General features: G+C 37.3%; 2 protein-coding genes across 2 annotated transcripts; one reads left to right on the forward strand and one right to left on the reverse strand.

Annotated features, from left to right (window-relative positions):
• The first annotated feature begins 313 nt into the window (after positions 1-313).
• Positions 314-13,998, forward strand: LOC137927383 (uncharacterized). Its single transcript, XM_068771181.1, has 11 exons — positions 314-802; positions 2,719-2,841; positions 3,736-3,951; positions 5,260-5,478; positions 6,756-6,862; positions 7,972-8,068; positions 8,807-8,922; positions 9,551-9,662; positions 11,016-11,117; positions 12,960-13,091; positions 13,673-13,998. The coding sequence occupies exons 1-11, from the start codon at positions 698-700 to the stop codon at positions 13,775-13,777; spliced, it is 1,434 nt and encodes a 477-aa protein (XP_068627282.1). The 5' UTR covers positions 314-697; the 3' UTR covers positions 13,778-13,998.
• A 1,231-nt stretch (positions 13,999-15,229) lies between these two features.
• On the reverse strand, positions 15,230-21,969 carry LOC137927403 (mitochondrial ribosome-associated GTPase 2). The gene is made up of 6 exons (XM_068771202.1): positions 21,661-21,969; positions 20,345-20,471; positions 18,718-18,845; positions 17,079-17,265; positions 15,686-15,772; positions 15,230-15,548 (listed from the first exon to the last, which is right to left on the reverse strand). The coding sequence occupies exons 1-6, from the start codon at positions 21,928-21,930 to the stop codon at positions 15,244-15,246; spliced, it is 1,104 nt and encodes a 367-aa protein (XP_068627303.1). The 5' UTR covers positions 21,931-21,969; the 3' UTR covers positions 15,230-15,243.
• Positions 21,970-22,754: the final 785 nt, after the last annotated feature.

The raw sequence follows: 22,754 nt of genomic DNA on the forward strand, positions 1-22,754 counted from the left end.
ATACGCTATCAAAGAACAATTCTATTCTCAAATTTTTTAATATTGATATTTTTGTAAGAAATTATTTATGCCAGTGATATTTTAATATTTCTTCGTAAGTTACCTAGCCTTGCTGTAGTAAAATCTTTTATTAATAACGTTAATTGGCAAATAATGGTAAAATTCGCCTTTCTGCTCGATATAATAAGTGTATAAATAAAATCGATACTTTTTAATTGTCATAGCAACCGATTAATTTTCGTATCGATTAAATAGGACATCACTAACGGCTGTCAGAATTGTTACTTTTTGAAGAGTGCATCCGTGACTGTCACAAAGACGAGAGACGCTTCGATTTTGATGCAAATTAAATTTTAAAAACAAAACATTTGTGTGACAAATACGCACAATTGATAATTCAGTTAAATATATCAGATAATTGTCGGTTATTTTCTTTGTGAAGCATACACGTTTTGTATACAGTCAAGTGTAATAAAAAAAATTCAAAATGTTTGTTTAGGTGTTTTGTTTTCATTGTTTTATTTAAAAATCTCTTTCGATTCATTCATGGCTCGTCATTATTTATTATAACATCTATTCGAGGTGTCTGTAGTTATGTCGGTAAATGTTCGGTGTACTGCTGTGTCGGAAGCAGTTCTCTTAATTTAACTTCTCATAGAAGACGTCAAGAGTTATCGGGAGCATCGAAGCGAATATAATGGAGGAGCTGTGCACATCATGCTTATGCGTGGGACGTAACTTATTCTTTATAGGAGAGACTGGCTGTTATAATCTGTATTATCAAATCCTGAATGAGATTGAGGTGAGCATGCTGATGGCATTTTTTTAACCGCTTACCTTCATACACTATTTGACCTTTGTATCTATTGGCAGTCCTTCCTTTAGATGGACCAACAACATAGCCAAGGTTACAAGAAGTTGTTAGAATCAAGCATCAGAACTAGTCAAGTAAGAAAAGGACCAATATTTAGCAACTTCCGCACATGCAGTGGTAGACGTGCAACAAAGTGCACTGCCCACCAGCCTGCTGATAAATGTGTATGCGGCAAACAATGCAAATCACACAACTGCCACTGCCATATCTGGGGTATCTTCAAGAGTTATGTTACACCAATTATTGCCAAACAGAGAGTCTGAACAGAACTGGTCAAGCCTTGCATTGAACTTATATAAGCTGACTTGATGATAATAGTACACCTGCTTTCATTTTATCCTCTTCTAGCTGCTATGATGATTAAGAACTTAATTAAATGTAAGTTGTTTCAGTTCATAGTTGCCTATTGCAAGCCATAGACCTCCCTTTAAGATATCTATGGGGTATATATTGTAATCACTGATTGGTGATCGCAGTGTGGTATTATGGTACTGAGAAGTAACTGCTACTCATCCTTTGGAAACTTGTTTGTGTGTAATAGCAATCCTTAATAATGATAGCAAAACTTATGAATTATATAAAATTGTATCCTGGAATTTGAATACAAAACTTATGATCAGAAATCTCAATCTTCTACCACTGGGCTGTCACATCTTGTCTTGTCTTAACGAGGTTGATTCCCACAACCAAGCAGCACTGTGCACATTTTGCATCAGGGTTGGCCTTAATCAAGCCAATCCAACTCCTCAAGAAATCACATCAGACCCTTGATGTTGCAGGGAATCTTATAAAAGCACTTTAGCTACACTCATACACCAGTTTTATGTGAGCAGCAGTTTTGTCCTCTATCAGCTACACTCGGAACAAAGAACTTTAACACCTATTGTAAATAGATGTTTGTTAAAAAGACTATGTCGGGTTAAAGCCAGAGCAGGTTATTAGAGAGCATCCAGCTTATGGCATTGCCTCTTTTGCTTGTCAGCATTCCTCATGGCATTAAAATTAAAAAAACAAATTGATGTAACAAATTTCAGATACAATCACTTTATACATGGTTGTAAAAGTTTTAAAGATTTTTGCTGACAAAGGAGCTGTACCACTTTATAGCTAGCTTTTGTCATCTTTATCCAATTATTATAACTATTTTCTTTTTTGATGTCTGTAAATTACATACAGCTGGCTGTTTTATGAGTAAGTTGAAAGTTTCTTGAGTAGCGAACATGATCTGGCAGAAGCAGCATGGGTATGCCCCCTGTTAGGTGGACCAATGACATAGTCAAGGTTAATGGAATTCACTGGATGCAGGCAGTCCAAGATCAGCCATCATGTCAATGTTTGGGAGATGCCTTTGCATATCTGAATAAATACACATCTTTTTCCAAAACCTCATGTCACCCACTCCATTTAACTGTGTTAACAAAGTCCATCCGAAAGTTGTCTGAAATAGAGACAATAAATATATAAAGGTTGATCTTAAATGTGTTAATAAAGTTTCTAAATATTTAATGGAATCAGGGGTTACCTTGCCTAAGTCTATCCTAAGTAAGAAAAGGACACAGAGTCTTGACTTTGACTTTTTTGCCTCAATGTTTGGCACTAATCGGTGTAACATAAGTCTTAAAGATGCCCCGTGGAGGGGTGAAACACGTGTTGAGAGATTTAACGGTGGCAGTTGTGTGATTCGCATTGTTTGCCGCATACGCATTTATCAGCGGGCTGGCGGGCGGTGCATTTTATTGCACGACTACCACTGCATGTGCGGAAGTGGCTCAATATTGGTCCTTTTCTTACTTGATAAAGTTCTGTTACTATGAGCTGAGCGTTGACTGCTGGAACTTGTGCAGGTGTACGACACGTCAGTTAGCGTGCGGGTGTGCTGGGAGTGTCGTGCTGCGATGAGGCGTTTCCAGCGCTTCAAGGAGCAAGCACAGCGCTGTTATACTGAACTTCTGCAGCATGTACAACAGGTATAAATTATAATTTTTTTGTGTTCCTTATTTCATCTGCGATCAGTCCCAGGACTATAAGCGGATTTGTTGAGAGGTTATAGCTTTGAAAGGGGTCTCCCCGGGGAGGGGGGGAGACACTCCTAGTTCACCATCGAGCGTCTAGTCTCTGGATGTCATGGCGTTTAAGACGTTTCCTGTACTGGATGCAAGTCAATTCGGAAGCCAAGTTATTTGGGTGTTTGTCTAGCCGGTTTTTATAATTAGTATTTATATATTATATATACTGACAAATCTTGCACGGGGTTGTTTTTATGGAAACAGAATGATTATGGCAGAACTCCTGACTTCCTGCCACAGAGTAAGTTATGCTTGGTTCAGAAAACAAATGAAAGTTCAGGAGAGAAGTCTTCTTGGAGTTGAAATTAAAATTCTAGCACATGTAATAGAATGAATTTGTGCTTCCAGAAATACACTTCCTGTATACACACAAAACCATAAACTACATTAACAGATCCAAGAACTAACTTTATTTAAATAGCCAATCATAATGCTTACTTTACAACCAATAGGAGTCCTCTGTGTGAGTGAGACAGAAGACGTGTGCGACAGAAATAGGTGTACATAAATATAATGACCCTAGCTTTTAGCGTGCAGTTATATTTTTATATATATATATATAATAACGGACTAGGTACATATTTTTCCACAACCACCACAATATGGGTATCAAAAAACCGTTTAACTTGAAAGTTTTTTAAATGTATTTATTTTTAAATGTAGTTTTTTACTATGTTTCTTATTATTTCGGAAATCATTAATTAATTTTCACCAAAATACCTTTAAATTTTGGTACCACTATACAATCATCCTGTATGTATAGAGAACAGTCAAAAGATATAACATTAATTCCAGAATGATATATCGAAATCTATATCAAGGGAGACAAATTTGAAGATACAGCATGTTGTTAATGTGATGTACCCGGACACAGTGGTGAAGGCGGAGTCCGATGATGATGTGCCGGTGGACAGGCTGAAGAGTGAAGTTGTGGAGAGTGAACAGGAGACCCACTGTGAACCGGAAACGTTCGTGAGGAACTTGCACCTTCAGCATCAGGACTCCGGGAAGGTTTGTATTTAATTCCTCATCACTTTGAAAGGTGATTTATGTATGTTATGATGAGAATGACACAAGAAACCAATTACTTATGTATGTTATGATAAGAAACCAATTTGATAGGAAATTAAATCAAACCAAAGTTATCTATGATATAGTACAAACTAAAGTAAGTGTTGAACCAATCCAAGGATGTGACATTGTCCAAATTATGTAAAATATGTGGCAACTTGAACTTCTGAAACCTACAGAAGCAAATGCCACTTGAACAGCATTGAGAATCTGGTATCAAAAAAAAATATGCATTAGATAAAATTTTGAAATTGGAATACACCAATACCTCCCTTTGCGTCGTTTCGTTTTGCGTTTTTTTCGAAGTTGCGTCGCTGCTTAATTAGTACTAATTTTCACTGTGCGTCGTTAGATTTGCGAGGTTGCGTTGTTATGGGTTCGAGTCTTTAATTTTTTTTGAAATTTTCATTTTTTTTCTAATAGATGGCAACACTTTTGTTTCTAATTGCGCCATGCTATCAAAACTCGGGGATTCCCTTTCTAACTAAAAATCAACGCAATTTGAATACAGTTTTCTTTTCGCTTTGTTTTGCTAATTTTAGAATTCAGTTTCAATTACGTTGTGTATTGTGCTTTTTTTAAAAGAGAATATTAAATTTATATAAGTTTTTACGTGTTGTTTCTGGTTATAAAAAAGGTAAAAATTTTTCCAATTTATTTATTGACAGAGTTATATAATTTTTGTTTTTTAAATGTTTACTTTGTTCAATTTTCTTTTTAAAATGTAGTATTTTCGTGACCCTGGAACCTATCTTCGATCTTTACATGGTTTGCTATAGAAATTCCTAATTCACTTTGCGGCGTTTCAATTTGCGTCCTGTTTTTTTTTTGGAACGTTACCACGACGCGAAGTGTGGTATTGGTGTGATTTTAAAAACAAAGACTAATGTCTGTAGAATATAGATCCTAATAAAAAACTTAAGAATTAGTTGTTTTAATTATAGTAAGGCTATTTTGAAAGTAACTCTGTGTTTGGCACTAATCGGTGCAACATAACTCCTGAAGATGCCCCGTGGAGGGGTGAAACACGTGTTGAGTGGTTTAACGGTGGCAGTTGTGTGTTTCGCATTCGCATTGTTTGCCGCATGCGCATATATCAGCGGGCTGGCGGGCGGTACACTTTGTTGCACGACTACAACTGCATGTGCGGAAGTGGCTAAATATTGGTCCTTTCCTTACGTGGGCTATTAGATCAGGGTGTGTTTGGAACCATCATAGCTTTATGTGAAGTTATTTTTTTTTTTTCAGATAACAAAAACAAGGGTAAAAAGGAAGAAAAAGAAACGGACTAAGTTAAAAGTGAACGACTTTAGTGACTCGGAGAATTATGTCGAAGACTGTGATGTCAACGGTGAAGATGATGTGAAGTTGGACAAGCTGCCGGAAGTAGAGGTGACGGTTGATAAACACAGTGACACAGAAGTTCTACCAGTTCACTTTGAAAATGGTGATAGCAAGACAAAGCCGGTGAGTTTATACTTACATTGCTACCACCAGGTTATGAACACTGTTGTACAGCCTGAGGGTATCTATTTGAATGAATGCTTCGGTCTTTAGCCCTTGAGCCTCGTGGATGGTGATAGCTGTCAGGTACAGGGTGTTTCTCTTGCTTAAAATTTCTCTGATGATGTTAATGCTGTTAGCCCTAAGGCTTATACAGCTTCATCAGTACTGAGTTCACGGGGCGGAAGGGTCCGTGAACTAGAGGGCGTTGCTGTATAATATCCCGAAATATTCTTCCCAGAATAAGGACTCCTACTCAGGTAGTGCAGCACCTTGGATGAAATATCCATCAGGTGGTATAAAGGTAGGTTAACCTCCCACCAGCTTCAGCTATTTCAAGGTGGACAGTGGATTGATGAAGTCTAATACCTTCTTATCAATGGAGGAATCAAGGGTTTCATGAAGAATGAAAGACAGTCTCAAAGTCAGGTATACCCTTTGAATCTGACTACAGTATTTCACGCCACTTGCTGATCAGGTTCTAGGTGATCATGGGACAGGAATATCCTCGCAAAATATATCTTTAAGAGTTGAGATGGTCACAGGGTTTCTTAAACTACCCTTCATTTGCCCTCACTAAAATAGTGGTGGTGATAAGATCCTATGACCCTTGTCAGGGGATGTCACCATTTATATGCCACTGGACATCCTGTACTCCTCTGACTTACTAATGTCTTGAGGTTTTTGTCGCAAATATATTCTAAGTAGTATCATTGAAAGATAGTGATGGCCTTGTCCCTATCACCATCACATTATTGGTGATATCACATTTCTCGGAGAACTTTATATATATTCTGTCAGGGTTTCAAAGAGTTGTCACTTCTAATGCATGAGTTTTTATTTATGCTCCGAACATGAACCACTGCAAGGTACAGGCCTCCTCCATATATCGCCAGGATCATCAGTTCTGAGCTGCCCGCGTTCAATGACTTCCAGCGGTCTTAATTAAGTCGTCAGTTTACCTGGTGGGGGTATGCCCACGCCGTGTCTACCTGCTAGTCGTCACCACTCGAAAATCTTTCGGCTCCAATTAACAGTTCCATTCTGATTGGACCACTGCGATCGTCAACCTCCCTGCGAAGAGTGGCTATGATGGTATATCCCCCCATAGATATCTTTGGGGGAGACCTATGTCTTGCAGTGGGTATCAATTTCCAACAATTAGGTGATCTTAGAATGCAGTCGTGTTGTAATGCTAGAAGTTCGTAGGAGGAAGAGGTGATGAGTGAGGAGTTGTTCAGTTGCAGACGAGAGCGCCCCGCTGCCGCCAGCCGCTGCCCGACCGCCCGCAGTGCGTTGAGTGCGGGAAAGTCTTCAGCTCCAAGAAAACCTACCGCTATCACCTCAAGTTGGTACATTCTGATCATATTTATACAGGGTGTTCGGTTATAAAGTGACAGGGATATAAAGAGAAAGTGTGTTTGAGAAAGAGTGAGTGAATAGAGATATTCTGTGTGAAAATAGAAAAGTAGGAGAAGAATAGAGCATCAGTGCTAGAGAGAGAAAGAGATAAAGAGTTAGAGAATTATATTGTAAGCAATTTTAGCCCAATAAACCCAAAAGTGGCAATTTTTTGACAATCCTCAGAATGCCTTAGAAGGGTTGTGGGATCTCTTAAATAAAGTCCTTTTTGATACAGTACCAATACATGTCCTGAGTAAGATTTGGATCTCCCCCAGGACTCGTCTTCATTCCATTGTTGTATAGGTTGCCTTTAGAGAATGGAAAACTCCATCTTTGTAACATTGTTTTTCTTTATTATTTAATTTAAACACCATAACGAGTAAAGTTAAACGTGAATCATTATATAACGCGCTATACGAGAATGACTCGTATAACGCGTTTTATAATAACAAGAAATCTGTTATAGATAGAAAGTGGCAGTATGGTGAAAAAGGATAAAAAATATAAAAAGAGAGATATAAATTGTAATAGATATGCTGGGAGAGATAGAGGGTAAGAGAGAGAGAAAGAGGGAGACAGAAGAGTTGAGTTTGAGTAGTGAAAATGAAAAAGAGAAAGGAGGAAAGTGTAGTAGAAATATTTAGTAATAAATCATTAGACATTACTGTTCATGAACACAAATAAAATTATAATTTGACCTCCTGCAATTATTAGAACTTTGACCTCTGTAAACCATAGTTCCAGACCACCAGACTATTTCATATTCTGTTCACTTTAAGGACCTTCTATATCCAAAATTAAATTGTTCCAGATAATAAATAAAGTAATGATAATATATTAAAATTAATATTGTTTACTATCTGTTCCTGTCTGTAGACTTTATACAAATTAATTTAACATATTTCACAGTGATCATTATATACAGGGTGATATGTAATAGATAAAAAGCTAAACAGATGAGGTATACATTAGCCTGTTTAAAGTTTTTAAGGTCACTACCAAACACCCTGTAGAATCAAGTTAATATAGAAACGGTCTTTTGGTTGTTAACAGTGTACTGCACAAGGGGCAGAACCGCTACCCATGCCCACGCTGTGGCAAAGTCTACCAGTGGAAGTCCAACCTGGGCAGGCACATGCGCAGCCATAAGGTAATTTATATTTTTAATATTAGGCCTTTGGAATAAATTTCACTCATTACAAAAATTTTAGAATTTATGTAATCAATTTGTTTCTGTTTTAAAGTGTACTGTGGTGTACATCTGTAGATAACTGTACAACTGACTAAACTGTACAACTGTACTACTGTGTACACATATACTGCTGTGTACAACTGTACTGATGTGTACAACCGTACTGCTGTGTACAACTGTATTGCTGTGTACACCTGCACTGCTGTGTACAACTGTACTGCTGTGTACATCTCTACTGTACTGTACAACTATACTGATATGTAAAACTACTGCTGTGCACAATAATACTGGTGTGTACAAGTACAACTGTACTGATGTGTACACTTATACTACTGTGTACAACCGTACTGCTGTGTAAAACTGTATTGCTGTGTACGCTGCACTGCTATGTACAACTGTACTGCTGTGTACATCTGTACTGTACTGTACAACTACTGTTGTGTACGCTTATACTAATGTGTACAACCGTACTGCTGTGTACAACTGTATTGTTGTTTACAATATTACTGCTTGTACAATAGTACTGCTATGTACAACTGTACTGCTGTGTACATCTCTACTGTACTGTACAACTATACTGATATGTAAAACTACTGCTGTGCACAATAGTACTGGTGTGTACAACTGTATTGCTGTGTACAATGGTACTGCCGTGTACATCATTCGCCGGTGTAGGTAAGTGTATATGTTGTGCAGGCGCGCGACTCGGGCGAGCTGCATTGTTCGCCGTGCGACAAGCTCTTCGCTTCCGTGGCCACTTACCGGCAGCACCTGCGGGTGTCGCGTCGCCACGTGCCCGAGACTGAGTTCAGGTATGTGGGGCTTCGCCCTTCATCATCAAGTCAGACGATATACATCCACTCCAAGGTGTAAGTCTCCTCAAAAGTTTGCTGCGATTATCTCGTCTCCAGTGTCTTCCTGTGACTTTAACCAGGTCGTCGATCCAATTAGGGTCTACCTACGCCGCATAGAGAACTTCAGATGAGCAATCCTTCAAGCTACATCGGTGATCATGGTTCTTCGGATATTCCTTTACCCTTGGGTAACCGGATTTTAAGAGTAACGGGAGATGCTAGATTTCATGGTGAACTCGTGTGATGGTAAATCTATACCGTCATACGTGGTACCATATTAAGATATAATTCGTGATGATGAAGTTATGCTGGTGAAGAGTAAGGAATAAGATCAATCAGGTCTTAGTAGGTTATTGGCCAGAATATCTGGTCATCATGAGACTTTCAGCCTTCGACTTTACTACTGATGTGAATTTTTAGTTCAACTATAAATAGATTTTTTCTTCGAAGTCTTGGAAGACCAGCCATGGTGAGAGGGTCTTTGAGGACCATTTTCACAGTGTCCCTCACTCCTCTTTCTTTTACTTGATGTCTATTGCAAAGCTGTACAAAGTATCAGTAATGGCAACTGTGGAAAATGTTGCAGCTTTTCGTGTGACGAATGTGGCAAGAAGTTTGTTAACAAGACGCGACTGCGTGATCATGTCGACTGGGAACACCTAAAGAAAATCAAGTTTCGCTGCCACATCTGCAACAAGGTGAGTGGAATCTCATGCAGGTCCTGATGGAAGTATACTCACTCTCTGCTTGTTGAAGATAGAAGACCAGCTATCCATCGCTTGGTCCTGGAATTAGATATACATCAGGACAGAGGAGTACACCTAGGTATTGTATAATTCCGCCTAGTCTTCTAGATGTCTTCTCTGGCTAAATTATATTAAATACTTAACTATATGGAGAAAGTCAGTACCTTCTTCTTGTTAGTGATGGACGTCCACCTAGTGGGGGGGAGAGCCTACCCGCGTCTACCGGCTGGTGGTCTTCACTCGAGCTGCCACTTTAGACGGCAGTTCTTCAATTCTTCGAGCTACGTCATCTTAGTACCATGTTTACTAAATTCTAAAACTCTTTGCACCAGGATCATGTCTTTGAGAGGGGAGAACGTAATATCCTCATTTACTATTATTAAGGTTGTTTTAGGTACTTTATAGGGATTGTGGGATTTCTTACAGAGTACGTTGGTATATTTTGGTACTGTACCTTCTCATGTCTCTGGAAAAAGCTCTAGGCATCCCGATACGATTTTCAATTTTTCAAAAAATGTACAATTTTTCCTCCTATAACACGATATATTGGTTCCGTGTTATAGTAAAACGCGTTATACGAGTCATTCTCGTATACCGTGTTATATAATGATTCACGTTTACGTTACAAACAAGAATTTCCCTTACTCCATAATAAAGGTATTCATAGATGTAACTAATGAAAATGGAGAAGACGAGTCCTGGGAAAGGTCCAAAGCCTTGTCTAAGACGTGCCTTGGTAGAGTACAGTACTAATGACTTTCTTTAAGAGATCCTACAACCCTTCTGAGGCATTCTGAGGATTTTCCATAAATCGCCTTTGGGTTTTAGTGGGGTAAATTTGCATACAATACTTTTACCCATCAAGTACATGGTATCTTATGCAAGTTCGAAGAATTCCTTCCTTTAAAATGGTTGTCGTAGGTGGAATAATAGTCAGCAACAAGTCCAGTGGGAGATTCAACCTTTCGCCATAAAGTGTCTTGGTACGTTGAGAGCAACCTTTGGGTTTTAATGGGTTATAATCTCGTACAATAAATACTCTTGACCCAAGAACTTATGGTATCTTGTACAAGCACAAAAATGAAGGTAGTCCTAGAACAGTAGAGCCTGAAGAAGACTGCATCAGGACCTGGAGAAGGTTCTTTACATTGGTACAGCATCAAGAAGTATTAATGCTTCCGTTAGATCCCACAAGCATCAAAAATACAGAGACCCCAAAAGTGGGTATTCTCCAAGTGTCAGACTATGGTGACTTGGGATCTCCAGTCCAGCAAGTAACTCGAAGTGACTATGCCAATCTTTCAGCCATACAAGTGCCACACGTCGCTGTACGTGCATATGCAGAACGTGCACCGGAACAAGGATGCGAAGGACAATCTCTGTCATGTATGCGGGAAGTCGTACCAGGTTAGTCCAAAAATTATTCCATACAGATTCTATTTGATAACTGGTCTATGTTCTGAACAATCTTATAGCAAAAACATAGCATTTTGACTATTTTTTCATGTCTCACTAAATATGTAGGGTAAATCATAAAATTAATTGCAGTTTTTGAACTACCCTCAAATTTTAATTTATGAATGATGTTAATTTTTTTAATAATATATTTTTTTGTATCGTGTCTTCGTTTATTTATTTATGTTTGTGGTAGGTGAGTAACTGTTCTGTGTTCCGAGGAATCTTATAGCAAAACCATAGCATTTCGACTATTTTTTCATGTCTCACTAAATATGTAGGGTAAATCATAAAATTAATTGCTGTTTTTGTACTACCCTCAACTTTTAATTTTTATGAAGGATGCTATTTTTTTTAAATAATATATCTTTATATGTGTCGTGTCTTCGTTTATATATGTTTGTGGTATGTGAGACTATATAAGACTACCCAACGTAAAAGATAGATCTAGGAAATACAAGCGACATCTATTGACAGCGTTCATATGCTTAATGGAATCAGGCGTTACCTTGCGGAAGTCCATCTTAAGTAAAAAAGGACCAATATGTAGCCACTTCCGCACATGCAGTGGTAGTCGTGCAACAAAGTACACCGCCCGCCAGCCCGCTGATAATTGCGTATGCGGCAAACAATGCGAATTACATAACCGCCACCGCCAAATTACTCAACACGTGTTTCACCCCTCTACGGGGCATCTTCAGGAGTTATGTTACACCGATTAGTGCCAAACACAGAGTCAAATACCTCAAAAAGTCGATCATATACCTCAAACGCTACAGTTTGAAAATATATGTGTACCCTCGTTTCGGATGGAATTTCGAAAAATCTGTTTTTATCTGACCTCTATTTAAAACGCCCACCGCTGGACATAGATTACCCATAGATTTCGAATCAGCGACATCCAACCTCTTTCAAGGATTCTTTGGTGGACGTTGATTACGCTGGTCTGTGGTCACCGCTCCAGGACTTGGTCCTTGCGGTGATTTGTTGTTCCTGATTGGATCTCGTAGTCAAATCCTGGATTTTTTAGCGACCACGTTTCAAAGCCGTCAGATTAGTATATATGGAAATATTATATATAATACTGTAATTAAAAAGTTAGGTGAATTTATTTATTTATTCTTCCAAATCAATTTCATCACCTTCAAAGCGCCCGACGCTTCTTCCAGTCTTCGAACAAGTCGGTATAATCTTCATGACATTAGATTCGGTTTTTATCTACAAAGTCATGTCAAAATGACTTCCCGGCATCGGTCTTTGAAATGGCCAGAAGTTGCACGAAGTCAATTCGGAATACGATGGTTGAACGACTAACTCTGATATAGTTAAACCTTTTGATAAACAAATGCTTGGTGAATGTTACAGACAGTACTACCAACCTAGGAAAATTTCAAGGTAGATTTTGATTACAGTGTTATATATATATACTAGCTGATCCCGCAAATGTTGTTTTGCAAAAAAATAAAAGTTTTTAATTAACAAATGTAAGATAAGGATTGATCGTAGAGGGGTGAAAATTTAGGTTTGTATGTATTTTTGTATGCCGTATCATAATAAAATAAAAACCAAAAAAATTGTCTAAAAAATTAAAAATAAAATTTAGGGGTGGACCACCCTTGTCACTTAGGGGTATGGAAAATAGATAGCAGCCGATTCTCAGACATACTGAATACGCATGTAAAATTTGGTAAAAATCAGTCAAGCCGTTTCGGAGGAGCTCAAGTTCGAACACCGTGACACGAGAATTTTATATATATATATATATCGTAATGTGTGGTACGGTGGTCGTTGCAGAACGCCGCAAAGCTGAAGTACCACATTGTCGCGATGCACACAAGCGAGACGCCGTACCAGTGCGAGCGCTGCAGCGCCTCCTTCGGCTGGTACTCCAGCCTGTACCGGCACGTGCGTGAGGTTCACTATAAGGTAAGTCGTGGTAGAACCTCCTTTTACTGGAGGCTTTGCTAAAAATGGGACTGGGTCAGTGGATTTTCCAGGGGAAGAGAAGGTAGGTCTGTTTTTTTGGCCCCCGTTTTGAGAGCTTCTCCTGTTCTTTACAAATCCTTTCATTCATCACCTCACTCCTTAATTCTATCGACTACCCACTAGAATATACCATTCCAAGACTGTTATAAAAGTAGAATTTGTCGATAGTTTGGGACACAGGAAGAACTGCGTCAAGATTAGATTTTGTAAGTAGACGAGGGGGCGTTGCTTCAACTGCAGATTTCGTGAGATAGAAAGGGAAAAAGTATTACTTTAACAGTAGATGCTGCAAGCAGAGGGCTGTTTCAATTGCAGTCTTTGTGGGAGTAGGAGAGGTTAGTTTAACATTAGAATTTGCAGGAAAAGGAGTAGTATTGCCTTAAGTAGGAACTTTGCGGAAAAGGGGGCAAATATTTATCTGTTAAAGTGGCGTTAATAGAGTGCAGACTGATTTAAGTTTGTACTGAGGACTTATTCCAAATTAAGTCTTTGATGATGTCTAAAACCAATAATTTTCGCAGATGAAAGTGCAGCCGAAGAAGTCTAGGAAGGGCAAGAAGTTGACTAACGAGCTGGTGCCGCCGCATGCACAGCCTCTCCCACCCGCGCTTCCCGGCCCGTTGTAAGGCTCCAGGAGCTTTGGAGCTAGCATCTATTATGCGTCGTATAAGTAGAACAGGGGGCGTGAGTTAGTAGAAGAGGGGGCATGTGATCAGTATAACGGGGGGCATGATCAAATCACAAAACAGCATCGCAACACGAACAGACTGATATATATAATTACTTGTCAATTAAAATTCCAAACGTAATTAACGAATTGAATTGTAAATAAAGTGACATTTTTATATTTTCTAGTTTTATTTATCACCATGACTACTTTTATACTGTCATCATCATTAAATTAGCCGAAACACGCTCCGAGTATACGTCTAACCCAAAGATAAATACCATGACAGGTGTTTGCTGTTCGAGATCTATCCACACCGTGTTTACAAATGAACAAAGATGATCTCGTTGTAAATAAATTAAAAAATGCGTCTTCGTGTTCCAAGGTCCCTCATTCAGCATTTTCCGTTGACTTTAACAAGTTCACCTGCACACCTTGATGGACGACTTTATGGTCGTGTTCCAGAGCCTGAACGCCCCAGTGGTCATCAGTTCCTCGACTTATGTGCCCTGACTTCTGCTACTTCCACTTGCCAATCACCTGGGCTATGTTCGCTTTCGTTGCTCTACGGATCTCTTCATCGCTGATTCGATTTCATAGAGAAATCAAGCGATCGCCAAGAAGACCATGTTCTTAATTCATCACCTCGAATAGTTGATTTAAGATCGTAAATCGCGAATTCGATTCCCAATACAATCTTATATAATTCATACTTTGGTGCATTAATTATATAGTATTACCACTGAATAAAGAAGTTTCCATATAGGCAACAGCATCTTCTGCGTACCTTTATCACTGCGATCGCCAATCGACCTGCTAAAACTGGCGATTATGGTATATCCCATCATAGATATCTTCGGGAATGCTTACGCCTTGCTTCACATTCATCACTAGTAACACACTTTGATTGTAATCTAGAGATGGTCAAAATGTATCCCTGACAATAAAAGAGTGATTTATATGTCTTCGATCTTGGCATATATATCACTCTTTTATATCTTTAACTCATTCAGCTCAGTACGGTTTGGAGAGAGAATGAGACAGCTAACACTAAACATATATCCTTTATGTCTTCATCTCTTTTAGCTCAGACTTAGAACTCTGTAAGACGGAATAAAACGTGTGAAATATTCCTTTTAATCATTTCATGTATTTGTCATAAATCCGTAGTTTACGTTTTTAATACAAACATGCAGTAGCTATCTGTCTCTCTCTTACGTATCAATTGCTACATAAGCCCATCTCTCTCTAACTCGGCACGAACCGCAACTCGTTACAAGTACAAAGACACAGAGATACAATTGCAACGCGCGCGCGCTGGATAGTGATTATATCTTTTGCAAAGATATATATCTTTCTTGTCTAACCCATCTCTATTGTAAACCTTCAGTATCAAAGGAAACAAAGAAACAATTCACAGATAATTTATTTTCCATCGCTACCACCATCATACATTTCTCTGACTACTCTCAAAAGTTCGTTCAAATGGAGTCCTATCTTCGCAGATATACCCAGCACCTCCATCTTTGTTTTTAGTTTCTCGTAGCATCTTCTCCCTTCGGGCAGGTCGATCTTGTTGATGATCACCACACTCGGACGGTGGGAGAGGCTATTGCTATACTGGGACAGCTCGTGTTTGAGGGTCGTGTACTGCTGCAGAGCGTCCTCTGTCCCGTCCAACAGATATATCAGACCCCGGCAGCGTTCCGCGTGCTGCAGGAACTGGATGCCTGATATTGAAACAACCTTCGATATATTTTCTTAAACTTGAGTTATAAAGGATAACGTTATATGTGTGTAAACTTTGAATGTGTCAATATATCGTGGAATACGGTAGTGTTAGTCACGTAAATAAAAGTGATCTCACCAAGTCCACGGTTCCTGTGCGAACCAGGAATGAGCCCTGGTAAATCCGCCAGCGCAACTTGCTCGTGATCATCGTACAGCACCATACCTGCAACCACCACGCGATACCATATTGAAGGCTGTATCATACACTGACTTGTATGTGTTAATATATATATACACCAATACCTCACTTCGCGTCGTGGTTACGTTCCAAAAAAACACGACGCAAATTGAAACGTCGCAAAGTGAAGTAAGATTTTCTATAGCAAACCATGTAAAGATCGAAGATAGGTTCCAGGGTCACGTAAATACGACTTTTTAAAAAGAAAATTGAACAAAGTAAACATTTAAAAAACAAAAATAATATCTTAAATCTGCCAATAAATAATTTGGAAAAATATTTACCTTTTTTCTAACCAGAAATAACACGTAAAAATTTATATAAATTTATTATTCTCTATTAAAAAAAAGCACAACACACTACGTAATTGAAACTGAACTCTAAAATAAGGAAAACAAACTGAAAATAAAACTGTATTCAAATTGCGTTGATTTTCAGTTAAAAAGGGAATCCCCGAGTTTTGATGGTATGTCGCAATCAGAAACAAAAGTGTTGCCATCTTTTAGAAAAAAAGAAAATTTCAAAAAAAAAATTAAAGAATCCAAAACAACGCAACCTCGAAAATCTAACGACGCACAGTGAAAATTAGTACTAATTAAGCAGCGACGCAACTTCGAAAAAAACGCAAAGCGAGGTTTTGGTGTATATATAATATTTGTGCTACTAAAGATACATATGTGCAATCTATATTATGAGATTACGCTAATGCTTTTACAAAAATATTCAAACATCCTGTATATCTTGATCACTCTAAAATATTTTACATTATTTTTTTCAGTACAAATTTGACAAGTACAGATATTAAACAATAATTAATTTTAATATGCAGTAATACGAATTAAAAACGCATTTTCTTACTATATTACCATTACGATATTTATTATATCTGAAACCGTTGCTATACAGGGTGTACCATAAATTAATTGTCAAAAAACGAACTATGCATTAACCCCTAAGTTTTTATATTAATAATGAATCATCCTGTATATAATAAAAATTAAATAAATTTGTAAGACCATTGATCTTTAAATATAATATGTTTGCATTACAATTGCACTATATGTTACATACATATGCATTTAAAATTGCTAAGAAATCAAAGTTTACTAAAAGTTAATTTTAAATATCATCACAACAGCTATATGTCCAATGTCTTGATCATTGATTTACAATAAGACTTGAATTTGTCTTTCAAAAACATTAACAATGTGGTCCCTTGGACTTGTATACGAAATAAACTTTTGTGTTTGAAGTGAACATATATTCATCACCGCTAACACACGATGCTCACCGATATGCGGCCGTAGTGTTGTGAACGGATAAGGAGCAACAGTCGGACGAGCCCTAGTGAGCGCACGAAGCAGCGTACTCTTCCCAGCGTTGGGGAAACCCACCAGCCCCACGTGCGCCATCGACCGCACCTCCAGCGTGTACACCAGGGTCTCACCTTCCGCGCCAAACTCTGCTACTTCCGGGGCCTGTTACGGTATCTCGTTAGAAGATAAACAAGATGATGGTTTTCATCACCATGTCCACATATTATAACACTTCAAAATCGCAAGGCATTTCCCCCAAGATCATCATAAAATGACCATTCACTAGATCTATAATCATCTATCTCTTAGTTCATTTCTTTTTCTTCTTGCTTCTTTCTGAGGCAAGTGTGATCGAACCAATACTGATCGAAGTCAGTTAGATGTATTTATTATTGTATTATATTTATAATATGTATTAAACCTTTCTTATTATAAGTATATATGTTATATACGTATGTATGTATGTTTATGTATATTTATGTTCATTTGTTTGTAAATATGTATTTTTTTTGTACACGTGAACTACCCTTTATATGTACTTTTATCTTTTCCTTACTATGGTTGTCTGTAAGAGATTGCCTTGTGCGATAAGACCGCCCATTGTACTTTTCTGTATATTATTGTAAAACTTATTAAATGTATCTTATATCGTGTACAATAAAGAATATTAAATAAATAAATAAAAAATAAAGTCGAACTCAAGAATATATCTGACTTGGAGACTGTCTTGTGAAAACACCAAGTCCAAATTAGAAGTATGTATATTGTTTAAACTCTCACAAATCCTTATATACTACGAAGACAATAATTAACCAATAAGATAACAGAGAATTGTCAGCCAATCACAAGTCGAGAAATATTGTATAGCGCTGTCTCTTTCGCACGAAGCAAATATAAAACAAGCGCTCTAGCGTTGTATGCCAGTCCTCCCGTTCCTTCCATATCCGTACTGTCTCATTCACTCCCGTGGTGACGGAAGCCCCCTTCCTCCTACAGCTCCAGCTATATCATGTATATATCGCTATATCTCAAAGACATAGCGTTCTCTATATATGTATTTCTTATTCAAACATGAATAACATCTCTTGTTGAAGTCACGTTGACACCTCCAACCCGTTGACATGTTTTACTTCAGACCTAAGGACAGGCGAAAAAACCTAAGAGAGACTATATCTTCAAAATAATTTAATATACATTGATAAAACATAAAGGCGAATACATCATATAAAAGGTGTCCATGTGTTCGGGTCTTTTAATGTCACCCTATATATAAATACATATATATATATGATGTCATTTCAGAGATATTACAGCATATTTTAAAAGCATACACAGTTGCTTGAAAATGTTAAACAAAACGACTAAAATGAATTAAAAAATGTACCAAACACACCGCAGCTAAATCGCTTTGTACATTCTGTGTGTTCTAAGTGAAAACACATAGATGGAATTTAACCTAAAACCTCCTAAGTTAGTGAAGATCGAAGGCTTTCTCAAGGTGTTTCAATTCGGGCATGTTCAGTATATACTTGACACATTTGGAGGCTTGAAATATTACTTATATTGGAAGTAATCATAAGGTTCTGGAGTTTCATCACAGATATAAAGACTTACCTGTTGTGTGTCTGTGAGAAAGAACTTGTTCCCTCGACCGCCGGAGCCTCCACGCGCCGCCACGAACATGGCGCCTTCGCTCGCCAGCTCTCCCACCACCCGACCTTCAGCATCTCGAATTACTGTACCTGGAAGATCATCAGGGATTGGAACTGCTTCTGATACTCTGACCTCAGAGTCCCACGTAATTATGTGTGATGTGACAAATTTTCTGTCGAGTCTACCTTATCTATATGTGCATCCATGCCTTTATTTGTATCAAAATACTAAGGGTACTTGAAAGTAATGTTGTTTCTGTTGAAATACAGGCATTGATTTTGTATACTAAACAGCAAAAGGTTGATGACGAAGGTGAATATATTGTTGATTAGAAATATAAACTTGTTAGAAATATAGTCGTGCGAATTTAACTTAAAGCGACATTACTTTCCGATCCCCCTAATATATCATTTCAGCGATATGACGTCCACTAGTGGACATATGCCTTCCGCAAACACTTTCAAACGGGAAAGTAATGTTGTTTCTGTCCACATAATTTACAGAAAAATCAATTGATTTGTTACCGCTCCGGCATTGATTTGTATACTAGACGGCAAAAGGTTGTTGATAACAAAGGTGAATATATTGTTGATTAGAAATAAAAACTTGTTAGAAATGTAGTCGTGTGAATTTAACTTTAGAAAGCGACATTACTTTCCAGTCCCCCTGATACAATTGTTTCTCTTTTATCTCTCTTTAGCTATGTCTCCATTTCTCTTTCCACAGATTTCTTTTGACCTGACTCTCATTGATCTCTTCGACATTTGTAGGTTCTGTCAAATACTGAAATTTCCAAAGATTGTGGCATTATAATAGACTGGAGAAAAAATCATAAAATAAAACTTAAAGAGAGTCCCTGACATAAATAGAGAATGATTATCATGTAATTACTGAAATGAAATTTTGCAGTGTTTTTTTTTGTATGAATACTTTTTTGTACACTATAAACCAGTATTTCCCAAAGTGGTCTATATCGACCCCTGGGGGTCTATGACAACCTGCACGGGGTCTTCATCAGCGAAAAAAAATTTGGGGGTCCATGAAATGAAAATGGGGGTCCACAATAGTGGATCTCAACACATACACTGATAGTACCTATTTACTTACATCATACTATCTTATAATATCAAAACATTTAATGTTACATATATTTTACATAACAGATACAAAATTTTTTTTTGTGTAGTTTTAATTTAAATTCAGTTAATAAATTTATAAATTAACCCGTGTTTTTACTTTAAGTTTTTAACACTAAACTTGACTACAGTTAGAAATTTACAGGAAATCAATATCAGGTAAGTAGCGGGTCTACCCAACACGGAAAAACATGGCAAGGGGTCTATGATACAAAAAAGTTTGGGGAACTCTGCTATAGACAATAAATAGAAGAAAAAAATAAACAATTTATATGGTACAAGAGGAGGTCTTATCGCTCAAGGTCATCTCTACCAAACAACCTTTGGATGGAGATGAGAGATGTGAAGGCAGTTCAGTGTGTATATACATTACTATACAAACATATATACAAGAATACTTACATATACATATATATAGTATGTCTGTACATATGCAAGCATTAAGGTTTTACCTAGAGGCACTGGAACGATAGCATGGTTGGCATTCTTCCCGGTTCGGTCTTTATTATCACCTCTGCCACCATGTTTGGCCTGTACCACCGCCTTGCAGTGGTTTAAACTCTTCACCGTGTGCGTGCTCTGTGAGATAATGTACTACTTTTAGTTTTTCAGACCACTATAGTATATTTAATAAATAGAGGCAATATATTAAGTAAATATTAGGAATAATGTTTATTGTTTCATATTTCAAAATTTAATTTTGTTATTGTATCCTTACTGTTATATTTAATATGTAGCATAACGAAATGTAATGTTATATTTAATAAAATATAAATTACTAGAATCAGGCATTATTTTGCGGAAGTCCATCCTAAGCAAGAAAGGGTCCAATAACCAGCAATTTACCGATTAGTGTGTTGGATGGACTCTGTGTTTGGCACTAATCGTTGTAACATAACTCGTGAGGATGCCCCATGGAGGGGTGAAACACATGTTGATTGATTTAACAGTGGTAGTTGAGTAATTTGCATTGTTTGCCGCATACGCATTTATCAGCGAGCTGGCAGGCGGTGCACTTTGTTGCACGACTACCACTGCATGTGCGGAAGTGGCTAAATATTGGTCCTTTTCTTGAAAAAAATGTAAATTATTTATTTTTATTTCACCTTCAAAGTAATCACCTTTCATAGTAAAAAGTGATCATTTTTTACAGTATGATTGGAAATAGGTGTTAAAACTTATAAATAATATAAAATTAACATTGAAATAACCTGAAGACAAAAATGAATATTCTTAACACTTCTCGTGCTATGGCAATTTTTGAAGATTTTCCATTCAGGCTACATGGGATGCATATGGCCCATACTTTAAAAATTAAAAAAGTCATTTAAGACATATGCTTAACACTTTTTCAGTACTGCAAACCTATAATTAGCGGAAAAAATTATGTAAGCGCATATGTGGTGAGAAGTTATCTATATTCAAGCCATTCATTTGTTTAAAAATCCTTTGTTTTTCAATGAGAACTGCAAATGGTCTGAACGGAAAGTGCAGCAAGGGTTTTATATGCCCCGCATGGCATGGAATGTGTTAAGGTTAGCTGTCCTCTATGAGCCATACAGTACACACACCATACATTCTTTGACCATATTTTTAAAATCTATTAAATAGAATGAATGGATAACTAAATAAAGCCCATTTTTAGATACATAAAAATTGTTGGATATCGAATTCCTATGACTACGTTCATATTAATAGTACAACATTCATTACATACGTATTCTGAACGTTATTACGCTAACTGAACTGCTTCAAAACTTGTCTTCACCTGAAAGACTACGTGACCGCCGTGACCACCGTCTCCGCCGTCCGGACCGGCGTGCTCCTTGCACCAGGCGCTCAGGAACGAGATGCACCCGTCTCCACCACGGCCAGCCACCGCGCGTACACGACAAGCATCGACGTAATATTGGACGCAAGCCCTGCTCGACTTGCCTTTCAGACTCCGCAGCGCTTTCGGCGTATACCCATCACAGTATCCTCGTATCGCCTGAGCATAACTAATCCTCAACGTCTTAACTATATTCATTAATATCATTTTAATATATTTCTCACTAATTATCACTAGGTTATTTCATTTTTGTTATTGTATCGCTAATGTCACTGTCATTATTGACACTATTTGCTTGGATACCGGTCTTTTGAACTTTATGCAATCATAATTAAAATATTTTTTTAATATTTATATTAATATTTATATTCAATAATTAAAAAGAAAAATTTTACAGTCCTCGAGAATAAGTAAAATATAAATAGTGTTTATAAATAAGCTTTGTTTATTTAAATATATTATACATATCGTTTTTATCTAATTTTATACAGGTGTTTGAAAAAAAAATTATAGTGAAGTATATATTTAAATGTTTCACTATGATATCATTTAAGTCTTAAAACTACAGGCAAACATTTTTATTGTATTGCATTTCAAGTTTTAACGAAATGTGTAAGTAGTACTATCTCAATCCCCTCACAACCTTTGTAGACTATTTGTAGTCATTACTTCTATCTACATATTATATTATAAATAACGTCATAGGCTGTATGTCTGCTTGCTATAAGACTGTTGTAAGAAGACATGACCCCTGAGAACTTTTAACATAATTTATCGCTTACTATTTTCGGATCATGTGACTGCATGTATTGTTTTTGTTTAATTCAAACTTTAGGAACGTATAGCGCGACGAATGAATCAGTATTTATTGTACAAGCCCATGGTTTGTCTCGTGAGAAAATCTTGTAAGACCCTTTAGTAGCGAAGATAAAAAAATGGCCATGTTAGGTTCATGCCGGGTAAAATCTCTCTGTCTTTTTTTGTCAAAACACATTCGTTGGCAGACATCAGTCGAACAGTTTAAAATTAAT

The sequence above is a fragment of the Battus philenor genome, unplaced genomic scaffold (assembly GCF_028537555.1).
Source record: "Battus philenor isolate CCGP_79_NKW_IND1 unplaced genomic scaffold, ilBatPhil1.0.hap1 SCAF_30, whole genome shotgun sequence".
NCBI classification, from domain to species: domain Eukaryota; kingdom Metazoa; phylum Arthropoda; class Insecta; order Lepidoptera; family Papilionidae; genus Battus; species Battus philenor.